The following is a 23,254-nucleotide window of genomic DNA, read 5'->3' on the forward strand; positions in this document are numbered from 1 at the left end:
CTCCTTTGATTCTCAAAAACCCTTAGGAGGCAGGAATCATGATGCTCCTTAAAAGAATCTGAGGAATCATCATCCCCCTCCACCCTGTCCCCCTAGAAGAGGAGAGAAGTTACATGATTTTCTCAGTAGGAGCATTTCGACAGAACTAGAAGTCACATATCCGTAGCTCTGCTCCTCAAGGTGAGGCCCAGCCTCTGCCCTGCCCCCACAGGCCCCCCCACTCAGAGGCCGAACTGGGGAGGACACAGCCTGTACCGTGCTCCCCGCTGAGGGCATCTGACCTGAACTCCGTTCAGAGGGGAGTGGGGGGGGGTGACTTACTGTCCCCAGGGAGGCGACAGATGGTGAGAAGGAAGGCTTGGGAGGCGGAGCCCGAGGCCTGGGGGAGCAGCTGTAGGACAGCTCGGTCAGATGGCTAATGTGGCGGGGCCCGGGCCCAGGCAGGGCTCTGTGGCTGTTGTCTGAGCTGATCTGGGGAGATGCATTTTGGCCCAGTCAGCAGCCCTTTCTCTCTGACCGTGATCTGCGATTCCAGGCTGCTCCCCGCATGCCCCCAGCCCTCCTGTCTGCTAGGCACGCCTATGAAGGATGTATCAGCGTGGGGAGCACCAGAGGCCGACAGGTCTGGGTCCCGGCGCCCACAGGGCAGCTGGGTGCTGCCCTACGACTCTGCTGGAGTGTGGACCTCCAGCAGTCCGGCCCTTCCCATCTGTCACAGCCAGCCCGGGGCCCTGACACCCTCCCCTCCCCCCCACCCCCGCCTGAGATGCCCGGAGGTGCTGCTGGGCCCTGTGCTCAACTGGGAATTTCTACATATGTCCTTTTAAAAGACGGCTGTTGATCGTAGCTCACCCGGAATCCGTGCCGGGATTGCGTCCGCCCCCCTGCTACGGCCTCGCTTCGAACCTCTGCACCAGCGATGTCCAGTAGGTGGCCACCAGACATGTGGCCCGCTGAGGTGTGCCGTGAGCGTACAATGCACGCGGGATTCTCAAGACTCAAAGAAGGAAGGATGGAAAACTGCTTGCTAGTTTTTTTTTTTATAGCGATTACCTGTCGATAACATTCGGGATACGCTGGGCTACGTAAAGTATATTATTGGACTTCATTGTGGCTGTTTCTTTTGACTGACAAATGCGGCTGCTGGAGAGTCGAAAGCAGGTGGCAGATAGGGCTGGCATTCTGTTTCTAAAGGACACCTGTGCCTTTCCCCCACCGTCTTTGTAGCTGGGAAGGAAGTGGGGTATGAAGGAAGGGAGGGAGAAAGGAAAAGAGAGAAGGAGCGAGGAAAGGCATTGTCATCCAGGGTGGCCGTAGGGGGAAGGATGTGAGCTGGTGGCAGACCTCAGTGCCGCTGGGTGGTTGGGCCACCTTGGCCAAGTCACCCAAACTTCTGTGATTTCCCCATCGGTAAAATAGAGGTACTTTTCCCCTGATGGGAGTATTTCTTTTTTTCGTTTCTTTTCTTTTTTTTTTTTTAAGTTTTTTAATTTTTTTTTTTCAACGTTTATTTATTTTTGGGACAGAGAGAGACAGAGCATGAATAGGGGAGGGGCAGAGAGAGAGGGAGACACAGAATCGGAAACAGGCTCCAGGCTCTGAGCCGTCAACCCAGAGCCCGACGCGGGGCTCAAACTCACGGACCGCGAGATCGTGACCTGGCTGAAGTCGGACGCTTAACCGACTGCGCCACCCAGGCGCCCCCTTTTTTTTTTTCTTAATGTTTATTTTTGAGAGAGAGAGAGAGAGAGCACACAAGTGGGGGAGAGGCAGAGAGAAAGGGAGACACAGAATCGGAAGCAGGCTCCAGGCTCTGAGCCGTCAACCCAGAGCCCGACGCGGGGCTCGAACTCACGGACCGCGAGATCGTGACCTGGCTGAAGTCGGACGCTTAACCGACTGCGCCACCCAGGCGCCCCCTTTTTTTTTTTCTTAATGTTTATTTTTGAGAGAGAGAGAGAGAGAGCACACAAGTGGGGGAGAGGCAGAGAGAAAGGGAGACACAGAATCGGAAGCAGGCTCCAGGCTCTGAGCCATCAGCCCAGAGCCCGACGCGGGGCTCGAACTCACGGACCGCGAGATCGTGACCTGGCTGAAGTCGGACGCTTAACCGACTGCGCCACCCAGGCGCCCCCCCTTTTTTTTTTCTTAATGTTTATTTTTGAGAGAGAGAGAGAGAGAGCACACAAGTGGGGGAGAGGCAGAGAGAAAGGGAGACACAGAATCGGAATCAGGCTCCAGGCTCCGAGCCGTCAGCACAGAGCCCGACGCGGGGCTCGAACTCACAAATCACGAGTTCATCACCACCTGCTCAGTGACTGACATATGTTTGCCTCAGCAGCACCGGAGCCCCGGGGTGGGAGCTCAAGAAATTTTACCCACGAGCGTAGGAACGTTTGAGGTGTGGGCAGCTGGTCGCCCACCCAGCACAATCCGTTTCAGAGCGTCTCTGTCGCTCACCCCGGGGACTGAATGGAACCACGGTGGAGAGTCCCCTTCTCTCTTCTGGCTCTTTCCTGCCAGGTTGCAGCCCCTTCACATGTATTCGGTGTGCTTGCTGGCTGGATTGTTCTCTCTTGTTCCCTGGGGACCCGTCTGGGAAGTGCCCAAGTTCCACGTGGATAACTGCCGGCGAGCGTGGTGGACGAATCTGCTGTTGCTAAATAATTTCCTGTGGGTCCAAAACGCGGTGAGTCCTGCGTCATGGGCTGGGAACAGGCAGATGGGCACGAGCCAACGCGGGGTGTCACTTCACACGGTTCGTGAACTTTCCAAGGGCCGGCCTGGGTCTGATGCCCTTTCTTCTGGCACTTTCTCTGGAGTAACAGTGAAGCCATACGAAGGGGGTGGCTGGGGGCAGGGAGACTAGCCTCTCGGGATGGGTGAGTGTTACCAAACCAGCCTTGGCAGGGGCAGTTGCTGTGAAAAGCAGAGGGAGGGAGCAGGGTGGTGGGCACTGAGGGGCCAACCGTGCAGGTGCGTGTCCGGAAGCGGCCAACCTTGCTCCGTCAAGGTTCCATGTCACACCCCACAGAGAAAGGACACTTGCCTTACCCCCACGCAGACGGCCTGTCACTGGGATGGAACATTGCACCTCACGTGCGCCATAATGAGTCGTTTTTCCGTTTCAAGCCAGATCAGACAGAGCCACATCTGTCTATACTGGCTGGGGCTTCCCCCGAAGCCCTCGGATCCTCACGATGACATCCGAGTCAACGAAAAGTGAAATAGGGGTAATTGAATCGTGTGTGCCAGGTGCGGACCGGCCTGGGTCCCACGTGGGAATCAGGGGCGAGGACACGAGCCAGCCACCTGTTTGAGGCAAAGCCCACCTTGGTCCTTGAAAGCGGACGTGTGAGGGCCGTCTGGCCTGGAGGTCTCACCGATCCCCCACCTCGGGCACTTCCCTTTAGCCGGGACAAGGAAAGCTGTCGCTTGTGCTGGATAAGTCTGGGCTCTCCAGGACCGGATTGGGGACTGGAGGGAGCAAGGAGCCTTTTACCTCCGGAGCCCTGGAGGGAGCTGCCCCCAGGAACTTCGTCGCGTTGAAGAAGAATGAGGCAGGTAACTGGCTCATTTCACACCAACCCGGACAGCCTGTGGACAGACGTGGCTTTGGCCAGACGACCGCACGTCCGTCACACGTGGGAACTCTGGGCTCTCCGGCACAAGCTCGTCTGGAGCCAGGCTTCCAATCTAGATGAGCACATTCCTTCCCCAGGGCTGGGGAGGGCCGGCAAGGCAGGGAAGAGAGGACAACAGGGACCCTTACCGGCTCTGAGGGCACCAAAACGATAATTGTCCCTTACATTCGTGTGACGGGGTGGAGTTGAGTTCCTCCAACTGCCCTGGGAGCTTAGCTTTTACTGCTTTTTTCAAGAGAGAAAGCTCTGCATTTCCCTTTTTTTTTTTTTTTTAATTTTTTTTTTCAACGTTTATTTATTTTTGGGACAGAGAGAGACAGAGCATGAACGGGGGAGGGGCAGAGAGAGAGGGAGACACAGAATCAGAAACAGGCTCCAGGCTCTGAGCCATCAGCCCAGAGCCCGACGCGGGGCTCGAACTCACGGACCGTGAGATCGTGACCTGGCTGAAGTCGGACGCTTAACCGACTGCGCCACCCAGGCGCCCCTGCATTTCCCTTTTGTAACCTGGCAGTCACAATACTCAGCACCTAGGCTCCTTACAGGATTAAGTGAGATGAGGTATGTGAAATCCTGTGGCCCCAAATTCCTTTCTCTTCCCTTGGATCGCCCCCCCCCACCCCCCCCACACCTCCCCAGCCTCCAGCTCCTGGAAGGTGAGCCAGTGGCCCCGGTGAGTGACCTCTGCTTCTCTCGTTTCAGTGTAATGGCTGGACGTGGTACCTGGCCAACGATTTTCAGTGCCATCTCATCACGCCCGCGATCGTCCTCATCCACAGAAAGTGAGTGTCCCCGGGACCGGCGGGTCTGGCCACGGGACCTCTCCCACGGCACTCCCAGCGAGCGCTCCAGCTCCCGGGCAGAGCAGCCTTTGCGATTTAGGAAGCGAACTTTTCAGAGCAGTGTGGACACCGAATCCTTTCCTCTTGATCTTTCTCCACCTTCTCCTCCAAGCTTCGTCCTGCACACACCCCTCTGTGGTTCTGCAGGGTCGTAATCAGGGCGGGTGTAATCTCTAGTCTCAGTCTTTTCCGTTCACCTGTCTTTGTAAACGTTTCCGCGTAGCGACACGATCCACATACTCCGCGGTTTTAGGGTTTCTATGCCATTGTTATGGTCGGGCATCTACATTATTTCCAGTGTTGCATGACTCCAGATGGCACCTCAGTGGCTGCCTTTGAACGTACTGCTTTTTCCTCCTGTTCATTTCCTTGGGGACCCACTTCCAAGTGGAATGACACTAGGGCAAAGCGCAGGAACGATTTCTTGCTGCTTGTTACATATTGTGTGGTTGTTCTCCAGAAAGAAGGACGTAATTACCGCGCCCCCAGCGATACATCAGTGTACCTGTTCCCCCCATCAGATATTTATTACCGTAATTTTTGTGAGTTCTAGAAAAGCTCTCAGGCCTCAATAATTCACGAGGACACTTGTAGCTTGTGGAATATCCATGCCATATCTTAAAAGATTTTCCCTTTTTTTTGTTGTTAACATACATGTTCAGTGTAAGAGGTATGGGAAGATAGTAGGGTGAATAGAGGGGAAAACCATCACCCTAGACCCATTCCTCACTCAAGAAGAGGTGAATTCCCTGTCAATATTTCTGTGTTTCTCTTCCTGATCTTTTTCCGCACCACTTTTTTTTTTTCAACGTTTTTTATTTATTTTTGGGACAGAGAGAGAGCATGAACGGGGGAGGGGCAGAGAGAGAGGGAGACACAGAATCGGAAACAGGCTCCAGGCTCTGAGCCATCAGCCCAGAGCCCGACGCGGGGCTCGAACCCCCGGACCGCGAGATCGTGACCTGGCTGAAGTCGGACGCTTAACCGACTGCGCCACCCAGGCGCCCCTGGCACCACTTTTTAAACATGAAAGGCTTCTGTGTATATACATCAGTATCTTTCTTTTAATAGTTACATGACGTAAGCGTTTTCTAAGCGTACTTCTAAGAGACACAATTTTATCTATTTATTAAAAAAAAAATTTTAATGTTTATTTTTTGAAAGAGAGAGAGAGAGAGAGAGCATGAGTGGGGGAGGGGCAGAGAGAGGTGGGGAGACACAGAATCCGAAGCAGCCTCCAGATTCTGAGCTGTCAGCATAGAGCCGGACGCAGGGCTCAAACCCACGAAACGTGAGATCATGACCTGAGCCAAAGTCGGTCGCTTAACCGACTGAGCCACCCGGGCGCCCCTATTTATTTGCTTTAAGTAAACATAATTTTAATGTGTGTGTAACGTCTCATTCTATGGAATGAACTGTAATCTCCTTACACCTTCCCCTGGTGTTAGATACTTGGATTATTTCCAATTTTATGCTTGCTTTCGTGAATAATCGTCTGATAACTATTTTCGTGGCGATCAGAGTCTCCACTCTGCTATTTCTTTGGAATGCATATCTTTAAGGGGAATCCCTGGGTCAAAGAGCACGAATGTCTTCTAGGCTCTTGAAGCATAATGACAAATTGCTTTCCTTAAAGCTTCTATCAATGTTCAGTCCTCTGGCCACACCAATTACACAGTTGCCAATATGGAATGTTCCTAATAATACAAAACAGAATATAAACCTTGCTATTTGGATATGTAAGAAAATAGTCATTTTTTTCCTATCTAACTTGCAAGTTTTTAACTCCTAGGGGTGAAGCGGAGTTCTAAATACGCCTTGACCTGCTCTATATTGTGGTTACCTGTTACTACCCTTTGTAGGACAGACCTTTGAATCACAGGCTGACCCATGAGGTTGCCTGTTCTAGCCAAATGCAAGCGTTCAAGCCATCCTGATTTTAATTTAATCTAAGAATTAAACACCATAAAAAAAACCAAAGGGAAATCTGCTTTCTCACATATCTTAAACACACAATGCTTTCTAACTTTAAATGTACAGGAGCTGGTTTTTGGTTTTTGGTTTTTGTCTTTTTACTAACCGGTAAAAAAAATGTTCCATGGATACCACTCAGCACAGAGGCGGTTTTGCTGGTATAGTGAGTTTGAGTCAGAAGACGTGGCAAGCTCTTCCCTACCCCGTCTCCTGAAACAAAAGCATCTGAATCAAATGGCTTATTTTCTCAGAGTGGGGGCTGGGAGGTGGAGAGGGCAATTTTGGATAGCATAATAGAACTGATAAGAGCCTATGAGACTGAAATAAAATCCGACGATAAGATGGAAATGAGATCTAAGAATCACATTGCTTTCTATCTTGGAAATGAAGGTTTAAAAAAAAAATAGCTCCGAACATCCTCTGGTAGAAAGAGGTACCACTCTCTGCCTCCTTGATTTTTTTTTTTTTCAACGTTTATTTATTTTTGGGACAGAGAGAGACAGAGCATGAACGGGGGAGGGGCAGAGAGAGAGAGGGAGACACAGAATCGGAAACAGGCTCCAGGCTCCGAGCCGTCAGTCCAGAGCCCGACGCGGGGCTCGAACTCCCGGACCTCGAGATCGTGACCTGGCTGAAGTCAGACGCTTAACCGGCTGCGCCACCCAGGCGCCCCTCTGCCACCTTGATTTATACTCACACCTCCCAGGATGAAATCGCTGAGAACGGTGGGGGTTAGGGATTAGTGTGCCCTCCCACTCTCACCTCAGCGTGGATCAGACAAGGAAGGTTGAGAGTAGGTCAAGGTGGCTTTGGGATGCTGACCTCCCTTCCTCTCCCCTTCCCTCCCCAAGCCCCTTAGAGAGGGTGGGGATTCCTGGGACACTCCTGGGTCGCTGATCCCTGCTGCTGCTGGAGAGGGGCTCCCTGAGCAGGAGGCTAGACCCGTTCAGGCCCCCAGGGCCTCCACGGGGGTGGACTCTCCCTCCCACAAGGCAGTCAAACCCTCAGAGCTCCAGGGGCAGGGGAGCACCTGGCCCAATTCTCTGGGGCTGTCGCAGGCCTCGGCTCTGCGACGGACTATGGCTGCTCCAAGAGCTCTGGAGACCTTGGCGAGCGCCTGCGGGGAACAGGTGGGGCAGGTGTGAGGCCTCTGCAGGCCCGGCAGCCCTGGCAGAGGAGGAAGGGCGAGCCTCCACAGGTCTCCCCGGAGGTGGCATTTGCAGCAGGATGTGCTCATTGCTGGTACAGGTATTTGTGAAGAAACGGCGAGAAAAATCCTGTGGGGCATCCTGGCCAGGGTGCTGGGGGCTGACAGGCTTTCAAAGAATACCAGGGTCTTTTCAGACCGTTCCCTCCTCCTCTTGGGCTATATGGCCCCTGAACGGGCCCTTCTGAGGGACCAACCCTCTTGAGAGAATGGGGATAGTGGGTGGCACTTGAAGCTCTGGCCTTTTCTCAATCCCACGGTCGTAGGAGGAGCCCCTCAAACAGGCAGAAAATACAACCACTGACCCGAGCTGGCAGAGGGCACCCTTTGGCACAGGGTCGGTTTCTTCTGAGGCCTGTCGCTGTGTCTTCACGCGGTCTTTGCTCTGTGGTTGTCGGTCTTCTCATCTCTTCTCGTGAAGGTACCAGTCACATTGGATTCGGGCCCATCCCAATGACCTCGTTCCACCTTCATTATCTCTTTAGAGACCCTATCTCCAAATAGAGCCACATTCTGAAGTGATGGAAGTTAGAATTTGGGGGGGGGGGGCAAAATCCAGCCCATAACAGTCTAGATTAGGAGGCTTTATTAGTTTTATTATAGAGGCGGTTAGCCCGTGGAGACTTGTCTGACTCCTGGGAGGAGGTGCCATGGGTTGGGCTCAAGTCTCCCAGGGAGTTAAACAAATATTGACTTGGGTGCCTGCAGGTTTTTATTGGATGGCCTTACTGGATGGTTAACCATTGACCTAGGACAATGAATTCTTAGTACCTCCTCACTCTAGACCTACTAGAGTAGGTAGTAGGTGGGGACCTACTCGAGTGTCCTTATGACTTAAGACCCCTGAGTCCCCAATGTCAGCATCTTTCCTAGAGGCTGTCATGAAAGGTAGATTTTCAATTCCTCAGCTAAAAACCAGCACTATACAAGCTTGTGGCCGTGCAACTACGTTTAGCTTCTAAATGGTGGGAGGTATATAAAAGGTAGAGCTGTTTTCCTTTAGAGAACACACTTGTATAGAATGCCAGTAATCCAAGGAGGGCAGAACTAAATGGTCGGGCAAAAGGAACAGTAAATAGACAGCATTGTTGTCATACCTTCCCGGCCCACTCTCACAGCAGACATTACTAATCAATCACAGCACCACTGAGCTAACACTCCTCCATTCCGAGCATTAACACTAACCTGGAATTGGCACTCTGGATGAAAATCATTTGCCGTTTGCCTCACTCATGATAAACGAATGGTCCCTTATCCCCTCCTCATGAAGAACCGTGGCAACTTCACGCAGCAGAATGGGATTGTCAAAGGCACCATCTGGGCAGGGTTATGCCTGGATAGTCTTACGCCTGTGTTTGACATTCCTTCTATACTACTGCACATCGTCTTTGTCCCGACCCTCACGATTCTGAGGAGGTGCAACCAGTGCCTTACTCTAACTCTAAAGCCTATGTCCCTAAATCTCATTTCCTGCCCCAGAACCTCCTACATACTACAGCTGGGCCTCCTTCGGGATCTTTCTTGGCCTTATACATGTGTAGTCCCAAAGTGTGGAGGAATTAACTTTCGGGGAGCCACCCTTGGCTCATGGGGGATAAAAGACACTGGGAAAACGCCTCTTTCTTTCATCTTCCACGACAGTTTTCAGGCGCATCTTCCACAGAACATTCTGGAAGAATTGAGTACCGGCCACCTTGACAGCACATCCTTGTGTTAGTTTTCCCTGCTTCCCTGTTCTACATGCCATCCCTCATTCCTACCCCCACATCAACTCCCCGCACCCAGACATCTGTCTCAGATTGCATCTGGGTGGGGGGAGAATCCCTGGACCGCCTCTTACCCTAACCCCGTCCCTGCGTCCCCCTGCGCCTGACCGTCCTTTCTCTCCCGAATCAACCACCATTTATGTCCGCGTAATGCTTCGTGGGTGGCAAGGAACATTCCCGAGCATGGTCACATCTTGAGCCGCACAGTACATTTCAGGGTGAAGATGAGGAAAATCAAGTTCAAGGGTCGCACAGCCAGTAAATGGTCACATTTAAAGGCTGAGCCCGTTCTCTTGACTCACAGCTGCCCCCACATCAGCCTCTCTCAAAGGCAGGCCTGGCAGGAAGGGCCTCTGAGTGCCAAGCTTTCAAGTCTTTCGTGGCCACAAATTTTGCAGCGAAGGAAACTGAAGAGTGCTTCTGTCAATGTCCTCTCTTTGCAGAAGTAAACATGTCCTTGTCCTCCTCGGGGCCATGCTGTTCTTGGCATCTTTCACTGCCACAGCTCTGCTCACCCTGGCTTACTCCCTTCCGGTCGCAGCTCCGTCAGAAGCAAGGTAACCCACGGTTCCCAGCCGGGCCCTCTTGCTTGCCTGCCCTCGGAATGGCCAGGACCTCCCAGGGAGGCTGCTCAGCGAGCGCCAGGCTGTTTGCGCTGTGTGCGGTGGCTCGTGGAAAAACTGGGTGGGAAATGTTCAGCCTGGATGGGAAAGTTGATTGCGTTTTTGTTTCCAAACTTCTGACCCTTTCAACTTGCGCTGGGGGGGGTCTTCTCTGAAAGTGCCGGGAACGCGTGGGCTGCCCGTTGAAATGTTTCTCGGAGGAAAGGAGCGCCCCCACGCGGCTGTATTGGGTTTCTCCTCCCGCCGCCGACTTGCAGCTCGGAAGCTCAATTATTGGCTGGAGAGACTGAAATTTACGGAAGCGGGGGTTATCCCTTCAAGGTCACACGGCTAGTAAGCGGCATAGGTGTGAGTGGAACCGAGGACCTTGCCCGCTGTGCTATTTTGCTTCCCCGGTGAGGTTTATATCACGATTTTTCCTTATCACCACCCTGTGCATCACGCGGGAAACAGCGGCACGATTTCCTGCTGATCTGTTCTCAATGCAGCAGGCAGAGTGATACAAATGGGAGTCAGATGCTGTCGGTCGTCTGCTCAAATTCCTCCAAAGGCTGCCCACTGCTCTCACGGTAGAAGCCCTGTCTGACCTCCTCCATCACTCCCCTATGTGCTGACTCTGGACCAGCCACGCCAGCCTTCTAAGCTTCACACACCAAGCACGCTCTCTCCTCAGGCCTTTGCACTCACTGTTCCCTCACGCTAGGATGCTTTTCCTTTGAAGTCCGGATCTTGGCAGGGCTCGCTTCTTCATTTCCTGCAGGTGTCAGTGCAAACGTCATTTTCTCAGAGCAGCCTTCGCGGACCTCCCGATGCAAAATAGCCCGGCACCGCGACTCGCACACATTGTGCTCCACATGTATTTGCGAGGGGAATGAATGAATGAATGAATGAAGACACCCCAGGTTTTTTCACTAGGGGAACACCATGCCCTTCCTGTCCTATCATTGGCCCCTGCGGGCCCTGCCGGGTGACTGAGGGAGAGGCTCATTCCCATCCAATCCCATCTAATCTAATAGAGTAGGTCCTCAACTCTCGAAGCACATGAGAATCACCTGGGGAGACCTTAAATCCCACTGATGCTTCCAGCAAGCACCATCTCAGACCACAATCTCCGGGGATGTGGCCCAAGCAACCACGAAGACGTTCCACGAAGACGTTCACTTCTGAAAACCACATTTTTAGAGCTATCGTGATATGCCGGCTGCCAGCACAGCTCCTTAAAATGGACTCGGTCATCGTATTTCCTTGGGGTCCGGGGTGGAGGGGCCCAGGGGCATTTGGAACTTGAGCAGGCCAGCTGTGGCACAAGGCAGGACCCTGAGGGTACCGCCTGTAGATCCGACTGAGGAAATGAACAAAAGCACCCCAAATTTTCCTTTGGATTTGCCGATTGTGCCGACGGACATCTGAGAGATTCCTCTCTTCGTGTCTAGATCAAACATGACCTTTTGCCTCATGTTCTTTTGTTTTTCAGTGAAAACGTGACTGTGTTGTACTTCTCCGAGTACTACACGAAGCCCTACTGCAGATTCGGACCATTCCTCGTGGGGCTCTTTCTGAGCATTTTCATGCACCAAAACCACCAGGCAAACATTCTTAAAACCAAGGTAAGTTTGTCCCATACTTCACTGTAAGGGCCGCGCCTGTTTGGGACTGGAGTGGCCCATTCGGCCAGGCTCTTCCAAAGCCATGGGCAGGAACCAGACTGCTCAGTACTTTATTGTGTTGTGTTGCGTTAGCAATGTCTCTTGGTGCCAGAGAATAAGAGAGACCTTGTCTTCTCGCGAAAGCCTGGTTCTCTGCTTTCTTCACGGAGCTCCTTTAAGAAAGCTCCAGAATTGGAACCCAGCGGTGTTCTACCCGTTGGAGCCTTGGTTACAGACCCAGAGAAATCCCTGACACGGGAAAAACACACCCAATGAGATTGCAATGGCAAGGCCCTCTTCTGAAAGAACGTAGTTACTTGTTTGTGTGTTTTCAGAATTAATTTTTTAAATTTTATTGATTTATTTTGAGAGAGAGTTGAGGAGGGGCAAAGAGAGAGGGAGAAAGAGAATCCCAAGTAGGCTCCAGAGCCCGATGTGGGGCTCAATTCCACGAACCATGAGATCATGACCTGAGTTGAAATCAAGAGTTGGACGCTCAACTGACTGAGCCACCCAGGCTCCCATAGTTACTTGTCTTATAACTTTTTAACAATGCTTATTTATTTATTGAGAGGGAGAGGGCGAGAGAGAGCATGGGCAGTATGGGAGGGCAGAGACAGAGGGAAAGAGAGGGAATCCCAAGCAGGCTCTGTGCTGTCAGCACAGGGCCCAACGCGGGGCTCCAATCCACGAACCGTGAGATCATGACCTGAGCGGGAATCAAGAGTCCGACGCTTAACCAACTGAGCCACACAGGTGCCCCTGCCCCATAGTTACTTTGTAATAGCACGAGCTCCTTGGTTTCTACAGATAGGATTCTTGGTCAGATTCATTGGTTCCATCTGAGAATCAGGACATGCGGTATCTAAGGGGGAAGAAGCTGTTACTTTACCTTACAGGTAAAATTCCTTCCCTGGCTCCTTTGCGGGTAATCACTCTGATTCACCAACCAACCTCGAGACTCAAACCGGAAAGCCGCGTTCGTCTTCCTCATTGACCACTCCTCCCATGCAATCTTCCACCAATCCCTGCTGAAGCGCCTCTTTAATGGCACTCTGTTGTAATCTACAAGTGAATCGTGCATCTACAGGGGACTATCATAACTCGAGCCTATAGGAAAAGTCACGTAGCCCTTGTATATCCATTCTTTCCGGTGAAGCCCTATGCTTCCAGTGAATCCCTGCTGATCGTTTCTTCTGCTGTCCTCTCTTAGCTTGTCCAGCTGACTTTGGTGAAGCTCTTCTCATCTCTTGATCTCAAATCTACACTTGGGGCAATCTATTTAGAACACTAGCTGGTGTTGCCCTTGAACTGCGCGAAAGTTCCTCTGGTGGCAGAGGTGAAATCTAAGATGCGGGGAGAACATTTGTGTATTTTATTTTATTTTTTAATGCTCATTTATTATTGAGAGACAGAGCATGAGCATGGGAGGGGCAGAGACAGGAGGAGACACAGAATCCAAAGCAGACTCCAGGCTCTGAGTTGTCAGCTCAGAGCCTGACGCGGGGCTCGAACTCACAAACTGTGAGATCTTGAGCTGAGCCAAAGCAGGATGCCCAACCGACTGAGCCACCCAGGCACCCCTCATTTTGTTTTATTTTAGAGAGAGAGTGAGAGTGAGCAAGCAGGGGAGAGGGGCAGCAGGAGAGAGAGAGAGAGAGAAAGAGAGGGAGAATCTCAAGCAGGCTCCACACTCATCACAGAACCTAATGTAGGACTTGATCCCATGACCCTGGGATCATGACCTGATCTGAAACCAAGAGGCAGACACTTAACTGACTGAGCCACCCAGGTGCCCCAAGGACAGAGTATTTGTGAACCACTCTGAGGGCTGAGTCAGGACCACGAAGCATAGAGCCAGAACACAAGTCAAGCTGAGCTGGAGAAACAAGGTGGAAGAGATGGGCAGACCAAACACAAATCTCTAGAAGCCAGAAAATAAGGACACAGTGTCCAAGCTGGAAGCAACAGGGGGCATAGGTTATATGCTGGGCATGAGATGGGGCGGTGTGCATTATGAGTGAAAAGGTGAAGGGGATCCTAGCCTAAAAAGGGGGGCTTGTGGAGAGCCCCCGAGGAAATGCCTTTCCTTCCAGAGCCTACCGCAGGAATCTGAGGCCCAGGGGGGGAGAGCTTCCCTTTAGAGACAAGGTGGTAGACTGATAAGATGCTAGTTTGGTTCAATGGAGTCGTTATCATAGCAACCTGGGAACTGAAGCTTAGAAGCAAGAGAGACTCTTGGAAGACAGATCTGGGTCTAAAAAGGTCAAGTTAGATGACCTAAAATCTAAGATCTTGAACTGAGCCCCACAATAGAACTTAACCCATGGTGCTATTTTCTGAGCTAGAAAGTTCTCCATTCTCCCACTCCCTCTGCCATTTTATGACCCCAGTGACTAGGGTGCAGCCCATGTATGGATTGGGTGCCGGAGGCCCTTGAGTTGTTGGTGGGGACAGAACCAATCAAGGAGCCTTACTAGGTTAAGGAACAGAATGGGAGGTCAAGAGCGGGCTCCAACATTATCTTCTCTTTCTCCCTTCTTTTCCCCCCTTGAACTTTCATTTAATAATTATTTGGGACTCACGGCCATTTTGTGCAATTTTATCACGTGGGGATTTGTGTGACCGCCACCACAAGCAAGGTGCAGAACTTTGCTGTCGCCACCAAGATCTCTCCGTGGTCACACACCTCACTCCCCCTCACTGCACCCCAAACCTAACCCGTCGTAACCAGTCATCCGAACCTTTTGTGTTAGCGACATTTTGGGCACCGATCGAGGTTTACAAATAGATACTGAAAGTGACCAAAAAGTAAATTCGTGTAAAAGGAAGTAAATACACAATGGCCAGAACGAGCTTGACCCGTGTCTCTCCTTTCCCTGTAGACGCAGGCCCTGCTGGGGTGGACTTGCTCCCTGGCCACCCTGTTCGCAGTGGTCGCTCTGGCGTATGCAGTGGATGACACTTCTGTCACCTCTTCACCTGCCGTTGCTCTGTACCAGGCCCTCCACCGGACCCTGTGGGCGGCCGCCGTGGGCTGGGTCCTGTTGGCATGTCAGGAAGGCTATGGAGGTACAACGCAGCACGGGGGGTTGCTTATAGGTTCACACTGTGTCCTTTTAAAGGGGACAAATGCGAAAACACAGTGTGCGCGGAGGGGCTTTTTTATTTGTTGTTGAACGACTGATATTGACTCAAAGACATCAATTTGTTTGTATCCTGGGGGACCCCCCCCATATTCTGTTTTCAATTTCTACACTGGTTTATGTACGAATGTGGGTTCTGAGCCTCTCCAATGAAGCTACTTTAGAAGCTGGAGGAGAACAAAGAGGGTCCTACAGTAAGAACAAAATACCAGTGGCAGGGGCCAAAGTGGTGGTCACACCCACCCTGGGCCTCGGTTTCCTTATCTGAGGGTAGAGACCGAATAGTTCCCAAGATCCCCTTCAGCCCTGTGACAAGCTGGGGAACTGTCTATTGAGCCTGGCTCTCAATGTGTGGAAAGTCAAGCAGAAAAGGGGCCTAAATGGCAAGAGAGGGGTTTTCTTCACGTTAGAAATGGCTATCCAAGTCCCCTGATGTCTTTTTCCCTTTCTTTTCTAGTTGGCATGAGATAGGGACTGGATGCTTGGGGTGTCATAAAATGACAGGAGAAAGACTGGCAAGAATCATCCAGGAAAAGTTCTGGCCCCGCACGGCCCAGAAGCCCTGAAGGGTTGGAAATAGAGCCAGGTGGAGTCATGACACCTTTATATACCCTAGGGAAATAATCAGGGTGAGCTTAAAGTTTGGCCTGTGAACCCAACCCACTTAGCCTCGGCAAAGGCGTTTGGGATTCATGGGTTAAGGAGGGAAAACGATAAATTGATCACAACTCTTGCTGACGGGGCACAGGCTTCCGCCAGGTCTCATGGAGAATTTCACCCATGTGATCCTGGGTGACGCCGGCCACACCGCTGTGGGTACAGCTATAACGTGCTGTTTCTCTGTGAGAAAGATGGCGCCTGGAGATAACACTTGAAGGTCACGTGGCTCGGTAGTGGTTGAGCTAGGAAACGAACCCCGGACCGAGTGAAAAGCCGATGCCCAAAGCCCGTGACCGTCGTTTCTGTGCAATAGGACCCCTCCCAGATGTTTGATTGGTAGAACTGTTTCTGAATTTGATGCGTATAGAAAGATGAGGAATTTGTTCTTTAATATTTCAATTTTAAACGCTTTCCCTTCTATGGAGAAATGATGGTAAAGAAGAAATGGGCCGCGTTCTCGCTGACGGATGTATTTGCATTTCTGGGCCGCTGTTTGAATCACAGGACCCCACCCTAACACTGCTCCCACCTGGTGACAATGACCACGAGCTGTCCCCAGAGCCTCAGAACATAGGCAACTCCTCTCCCTGGCCTGGCACAGGCCGCCCACGATATGGTGGTAGCATAACAGTGTTCTTGTCTCTTGTAAAAGTCGTGCTAAATGAAGAATAACTTGCTGGGGGGAGAGTCTTAGGTCAAGTTAGAAGATTAGTCACATTGGGGGCACTTGGGTGGCTCGGGCGGTTGAGCGTCCGATTCTCGATTTTGGCTCAGGTCATGATCTCATGGTTTGTGAGATCTAGCCCTGCATCGGGCTCTGCCCAGATGGTGCAGAGCCTACTTGGGATCGATTCTCTTTCTCTTTTTGCTCTCCCCTCCAGCTCTCTCTCTCTCTCAAAAACAAATAAACATTACAAAAAAAAAAAGAAGATTAATCAAATTTGGGGCACCTGCATGGCTCCGTCAGTTAAGTGTCAACTCTTGATTTCGGCTCAGGTCGTGATCTCACCGTTTGTGAGTTCAAGCCCCATGTGGGGCTCTGCGCCGACAGTGCAGAGCCTGCTTGGGATTCTCTTTCTCTCTCTCTCTCTCTCTCTCTGCCCCTCACCCACTCACATTCTCTCTCTTTCTCGCAAAATAAATAAATAAATATTTTTTAAAAGATCAATCAGATTTGCGGCATTATCATTACCGTGGAGCTAGTAAATGCTAGCAATTCTTAGCCTGAGCATGGACGACGCCTCCGTTAATCCAGACGACAGACAAGTCCTTTGATGCATTCTTGAGTGATACGTGTTTTCAAAGAGTGTTGTCATTAGCCAATCACAATTGCAGGCGCGACTGATGTTCTAGGTTTGCATCTCTGGTGCCATAAGATAGCAAGATTGGTTAGCTATCTAACCAATCAAGGTCAAGGTAGGAGGTGACAGGTGAGGTTCAATCCTAGAAAATATGTGTCCACCTGGTGGCCTTTAGAAAAGTACATCTGTAAAGGAACATTTGAGGAAGTGTTTCACCGAGACTCTCAGGGTGAGAAGGGGGGTCCTGATGCCCCAAATCATCTTTCCATCGTCTGAGTCAGGGCCAGTGTAGACCATGAGGGTTTGGTTCCATGCTGAGTTGCCAGAGTCATCTTCTGACCATGTGACTCCACCAGTTAAAACCTTTTGGTGGTGCCGTCTCTCCTTCAGGGGTCCTCAAACTTTAGTAATACATGGACCCATGTTAAAGGAACAAGAAGTCTTTGGGGATCCTTAGTATTGGCTTAAATTATTTTAATTCTAATTTTACCTAAACATGAGCATACGTAAATCTAGATATAAATTTTTATGTTTATAATACATAGATTTATAAAGTCAAAACAAATGTGGTTATAAAGTAACCACAAAAATGGGGCACCTGGGTGGCTCAGTCAGTTAAGCATCCAACTTTGTCTCAGGTCATGATCTCGCGGTTCATGGGTTGGAGCCCCGTGTCGGGCTCTGCTGACCGCTCAGAGCCTAGAGCCTGCTTCGGATTCTGTGTCTCCCCCTCTCTCTGCCCCTCCCCCTGCTCACGCTCTGTCTCACTCTTTCTCAAAAATAAAGAAACATTTAAAAAATTTACGGGGCGCCTGGGTGGCGCAGTCGGTTAAGCGTCCGACTTCAGCCAGGTCACAATCTCGAGGTCTGTGAGTTCGAGCCCCGTGTCAGGCTCTGGGCTGATGGCTCAGAGCCTGGAACCTGTTTCCGATTCTGTGTCTCCCTCTCTCTCTGCCCCTCCCCCGTTCATGCTCTGTCTCTCTCTGTCCCAAAAATAAATAAACGTTGAAAAAAAAATTAAAAAATTTAAACAAAAGGGGGCATCTGCCTGGCTCAGTCAGTGGAGCATGCGACCCTTGAGCTCGGGTTTGTAAGCTCGAGCCCCATGATGGGTGTAGAGAATACTTAAAAATAAAGTCTTCAGAAAAAAATAATAAAGTAACCATACAACTACAAAACCAACAGGGTCTGAATTAACAACATTAATTTAATGTGATTAACAGTTGACTGGAGCCAGTTGTGGCTCGTGACGTGACCAGGAGGTTGCTTGCTTTAAGGATGTTCTTTTGTGTTTCGTTTACCTGCGTGACACGGGCTCTCTGTTGCCTTAATTTTCCTATAACTATATTGTTTGCTCCCCAGAAATGTCTTGGTTGATCTTATCCCTTGACATTCACTTGGGGCAAAGGTATCTTTGGCCGGTGAGTCCATCTCTGTTCTCTCAATCATATAAAATACTTCCAGAATGCTCGCTTTATGCCAAGCACTGTTCAAGTTGCACAGGATGTGGAGCAGTAGACAAGAAAAAACGTCTCTGTTGTAGGAGATCACAGGGGGGTAGGGGACACAGCCCCGGAGACTCTAGTAAGCTGCATTAATGACCCCTGGTATATCAGGTCCAACTGGGACTTTGCAGATGTGATGGCAGCAATCACGAGATTGGGAGGCGGGGAGATTATATGGGCCCTAAATGCGGTCACGTGTACCCTCCAAAGAGGATGATAGAGGGACACTCGCAGAGGAGACAGCGACACGAAGATGGAGTGGGGAGACATTTGAAACCGCTGATGTTGAAGATGGCGGCTTAGGAGGACGCTGGGCTCACCGCACGTCCTGCTGATCACTTAGATTCCATCTACACCTGCCTAAATAACCCAGAAAACCGCCAGAGGATTAGCAGAACAGAGTCGCTGGAGACAAACGCAGACGAGAGGCCCACGGAAGAGGGTAGGAAGGGCGGCGAGGCGGTGCGCGCTCCACGGACTGGCGGGAGGGAGCTGGGGCGGAGGGGCGGCTCGCCGGCCAAGCAGAGCCCCCGAGTCGGGCTTGCAAAAGCGGAGGGGCCGGGCGGACTGTGTTCCGACAGCAAGCGCGACTTAGCGTCTGGGAGGTCAGAAATTAACAGCTCTGCTCGGAAAGCGGGAAGGCTGGAGGACAACCAGAGGGAGAGCTGCTGAGCCCCCTGACAACAGAGCTCAGTTTGGTGGGGAACAAAGGCGCTCGCCGGCGCCATTTCCCCCGCCCATCCCCCAGCCGAAATCCCAAAGGGAACCGGTTCCTGCCAGGGAACTTGCTCGCTCCGCGCAAACACCCAACTCTGCGCTTCTGCAGAGCCAAACCTCCGGCAGCGGATCTGACTCCCTCCCGCTGCCACAGGGCCCCTCCTGAAGTGGATCACCTAAGGAGAAGCGATCTAAGCCTGCCCCTCCTGCCCCCGAGCACCTTGCCTACCCACCCCAGCTAATACGCCAGATCCCCAGCATCACAAGCCTGGCAGGGTGCAAGTAGCCCAGACGAGCCACACCACCCCACAGTGAATCCCGCCCCTAGGAGAGGGGAAGAGAAGGCACACACCAGTCTGACTGTGGCCCCAGCGGTGGGCTGGGGGCAGACATCAGGTCTGACTGCGGCCCCGCCCACCAACTCCAGGTATACACCACAGCACAGGGGAAGTGCCCTGCAGGTCCTTACCACGCCAAGGACTATCCAAAATGACCAAGCGGAAGAACTCCCCTCAGAAGAATCTCCAGGAAATAACAACAGCTAATGAGCTGATCAAAAAGGATTTAAATAATATAACAGAAAGTGAATTTAGAATAATAGTCATAAAATTAATCGCTGGGCTTGAAAACAGTATACAGGACAGCAGAGAATCTCTTGCTACAGAGATCAAGGGACTAAGGAACAGTCACGAGGAGCTGAAAAACGCTTTAAACGAAATGCATAACAAAATGGAAACCACCACAGCTCGGCTTGAAGAGGCAGAGGAGAGAATAGGTGAACTAGAAGATAAAGTTATGGAAAAAGAGGAAGCTGAGAAAAAGAGAGATAAAAAAATCCAGGAGTATGAGGGGAAAATTAGAGAACTAAGTGATACACTAAAAAGAAATAATATACGCATAATTGGTATCCCAGAGGAGGAAGAGAGAGGGAAAGGTGCTGAAGGGGTACTTGAAGAAATCATAGCTGAGAACTTCCCTGAACTGGGGAAGGAAAAAGGCATTGAAATCCAAGAGGCACAGAGAACTCCCTTCAGACGTAACTTGAATCGATCTTCTGCACGACATATCATAGTGAAACTGGCAAAATACAAGGATAAAGAGAAAATTCTGAAAGCAGCAAGGGGTAAACGTGCCCTCACATATAAAGGGAGACCTATAAGACTCGTGACTGATCTCTCTTTTGAAACTTGGCAGGCCAGAAAGAATTGGCAAGAGATTTTCAGGGTGCTAGACAGAAAAAATATGCAGCCAAGAATCCTTTATCCAGCAAGTCTGTCATTTAGAATAGAAGGAGAGATAAAGGTCTTCCCAAACAAACAAAAACTGAAGGAATTTGTCACCACTAAACCAGCCCTACAAGAGATCCTAAGGGGGACCCTGTGAGACAAAGTCCCAGAGACATCACTATAAGCATAAAACATACAGACATCACAATGACTCTAAACCCGTATCTTTCTATAATAACACTGAATGTAAATGGATTAAATGCGCCAACCAAAAGACATAGGGTATCAGAATGGATAAAAAAACAAGACCCATCTATTTGCTGTCTACAAGAGACTCATTTTAGACCTGAGGACACCTTTAGATTGAGAGTGAGGGGATGGAGAACTATTTATCATGCGACTGGAAGCCAAAAGAAAGCTGGAGTAGCCATACTTATATCAGACAAACTAGACTTTAAATTAAAGGCTGTAACAAGAGATGAAGAAGGACATTATATAATAGTTACAGGGTCTATCCATCAGGAAGAGCTAACAATTATAAATGTCTATGCACCGAATACCAGAGCCCCCAAATATATAAAACAATTACTCATAAACATAAGCAACCTTATTGATAAGAATGTGGTAATTGCAGGGGACTTTAACACTCCACTTACAGAAATGGATAGATCATCTAGACACACGGTCAATAAAGAAACAAGGGCCCTGAATGAGACATTGGATGAGATGGACTTGACAGATATATTTAGAACTCTGCATCCCAAAGCAACAGAATATACTTTCTTCTCGAGTGCACATGGAACATTCTCCAAGATAGATCATATACTGGGTCACAAAACAGCCCTTCATAAGTTTACAAGAATTGAAATTATACCATGCTTACTTTCAGACCACAATGCCATGAAGCTTGAAATCAACCACAGGAAAAAGTCTGGAAAACCTCCAAAAGCATGGAGGTTAAAGAACACCCTACTAACGAATGAGTGGGTCAACCAGGCAATTAGAGAAGAAATTAAAAAATATATGGAAACAAATGAAAATGAAAATACAACAATCCAAACGCTTTGGGACGCAGCAAAGGCAGTCCTGAGAGGAAAATACATTGCAATCCAGGCCTATCTCAAGAAACAAGAAAAATCCCAAATACAAAATCTAACAGCACACCTAAAGGAACTAGAAGCAGAACAGCAAAGGCAGCCTAAGCCCAGCAGAAGAAGAGAAATAATAAAGATCAGAGCAGAAATAAACAATATAGAAACTAAAAAAACTGTAGAGCAGATCAACGAAACCAAGAGTTGGTTTTTTGAAAAAATAAACAAAATTGACAAACCTCTAGCCAGGCTTCTCAAAAAGAAAAGGGAGATGACCCAAATAGATAAAATCATGAATGAAAATGGAATTATTACAACCAATCCCTCAGAGATACAAACAATTATCAGGGAATACTATGAAAACTTATATGCCAACAAATTGGACAACCTGGAAGAAATGGACGAATTCCTGAACACCCACACGCTTCCAAAACTCAATCAGGAGGAAATAGAAAGCTTGAACAGACCCATAACCAGCGAAGAAATTGAATCGGTTATCAAAAATCTCCCAACAAATAAGAGTCCAGGACCAGATGGCTTCCCAGGGGAGTTCTACCAGACGTTTAAAGCAGAGATAATACCTATCCTTCTCAAGCTATTCCAAGAAATAGAAAGGGAAGGAAAACTTCCAGACTCATTCTATGAAGCCAGTATTACTTTGATTCCTAAACCAGACAGAGACCCAGTAAAAAAAGAGAACTACAGGCCAATATCCCTGATGAATATGGATGCAAAAATTCTCAATAAGATACTAGCAAATCGAATTCAACGGCATATAAAAAGAATTATTCACCATGATCAAGTGGGATTCATTCCTGGGATGCAGGGCTGGTTCAACATTCGCAAATCAATCAACGTGATACATCACATTAACAAAAAAAGAGAGAAGAACCATATGATCCTGTCAATCGATGCAGAAAAGGCCTTCGACAAAATCCAGCACCCTTTCTTAATAAAAACCCTTGAGAAAGTCGGGATAGAAGGAACATACTTAAAGATCATAAAAGCCATTTATGAAAAGCCCACAGCTAACATCATCCTCAACGGGGAAAAACTGAAAGCTTTTTCCCTGAGATCAGGAACACGACAAGGATGCCCACTCTCACCGCTGCTGTTTAACATAGTGCTGGAAGTTCTAGCATCAGCAATCAGACAACAAAAGGAAATCAAAGGCATCAAAATTGGCAAAGATGAAGTCAAGCTTTCGCTTTTTGCAGATGACATGATATTATACATGGAAAATCCGATAGACTCCACCAAAAGTCTGCTAGAACTGATACAGGAATTCAGCAAAGTTGCAGGATACAAAATCAATGTACAGAAATCAGTTGCATTCTTATACACTAACAATGAAGCAACAGAAAGACAAATAAAGAAACTGATCCCATTCACAATTGCACCAAGAAGCATAAAATACCTAGGAATAAATCTAACCAAAGATGTAAAGGATCTGTATGCTGAAAACTATAGAAAGCTTCTGAAGGAAATTGAAGAAGATTTAAAGAAATGGAAAGACATTCCCTGCTCATGGATTGGAAAAATAAATATTGTCAAAATGTCAATACTACCCAAAGCTATCTACACATTCAATGCAATCCCAATCAAAATTGCACCAGCATTCTTCTCGAAACTAGAACAAGCAATCCTAAAATTCATATGGAACCACCAAAGGCCCCGAATAGCCAAAGGAATTTTGAAGAAGAAGACCAAAGCAGGAGGCATCACAATCCCAGACTTTAGCCTCTACTACAAAGCTGTCATCATCAAGACAGCATGGTATTGGCACCAAAACAGACACATAGACCAATGGAATAGAATAGAAACCCCAGAACTAGACCCACAAACGTATGGCCAACTCATCTTTGACAAAGCAGGAAAGAACATCCAATGGAAAAAAGACAGCCTC

At 49.5% G+C, this 23,254-nt stretch overlaps 1 protein-coding gene across 1 annotated transcript in view; it reads left to right on the forward strand.

Annotated features, from left to right (window-relative positions):
• Window positions 1-23,254, forward strand: part of LOC122470018 (O-acyltransferase like protein-like) — a 54,633-nt gene that overhangs the window by 26,211 nt on the left and 5,168 nt on the right. Inside the window, exons 9-13 of the mRNA XM_043557182.1 lie at window positions 2,524-2,689; window positions 4,347-4,426; window positions 9,877-9,990; window positions 11,531-11,663; window positions 14,588-14,774. Of these exons, the coding sequence (XP_043413117.1) occupies window positions 2,524-2,689; window positions 4,347-4,426; window positions 9,877-9,990; window positions 11,531-11,663; window positions 14,588-14,774 (680 nt within the window). The remainder of the gene's footprint in view (window positions 1-2,523; window positions 2,690-4,346; window positions 4,427-9,876; window positions 9,991-11,530; window positions 11,664-14,587; window positions 14,775-23,254) is intronic.

This window comes from Prionailurus bengalensis, chromosome D3, assembly GCF_016509475.1.
Source record: "Prionailurus bengalensis isolate Pbe53 chromosome D3, Fcat_Pben_1.1_paternal_pri, whole genome shotgun sequence".
Lineage (NCBI taxonomy): Eukaryota > Metazoa > Chordata > Mammalia > Carnivora > Felidae > Prionailurus > Prionailurus bengalensis.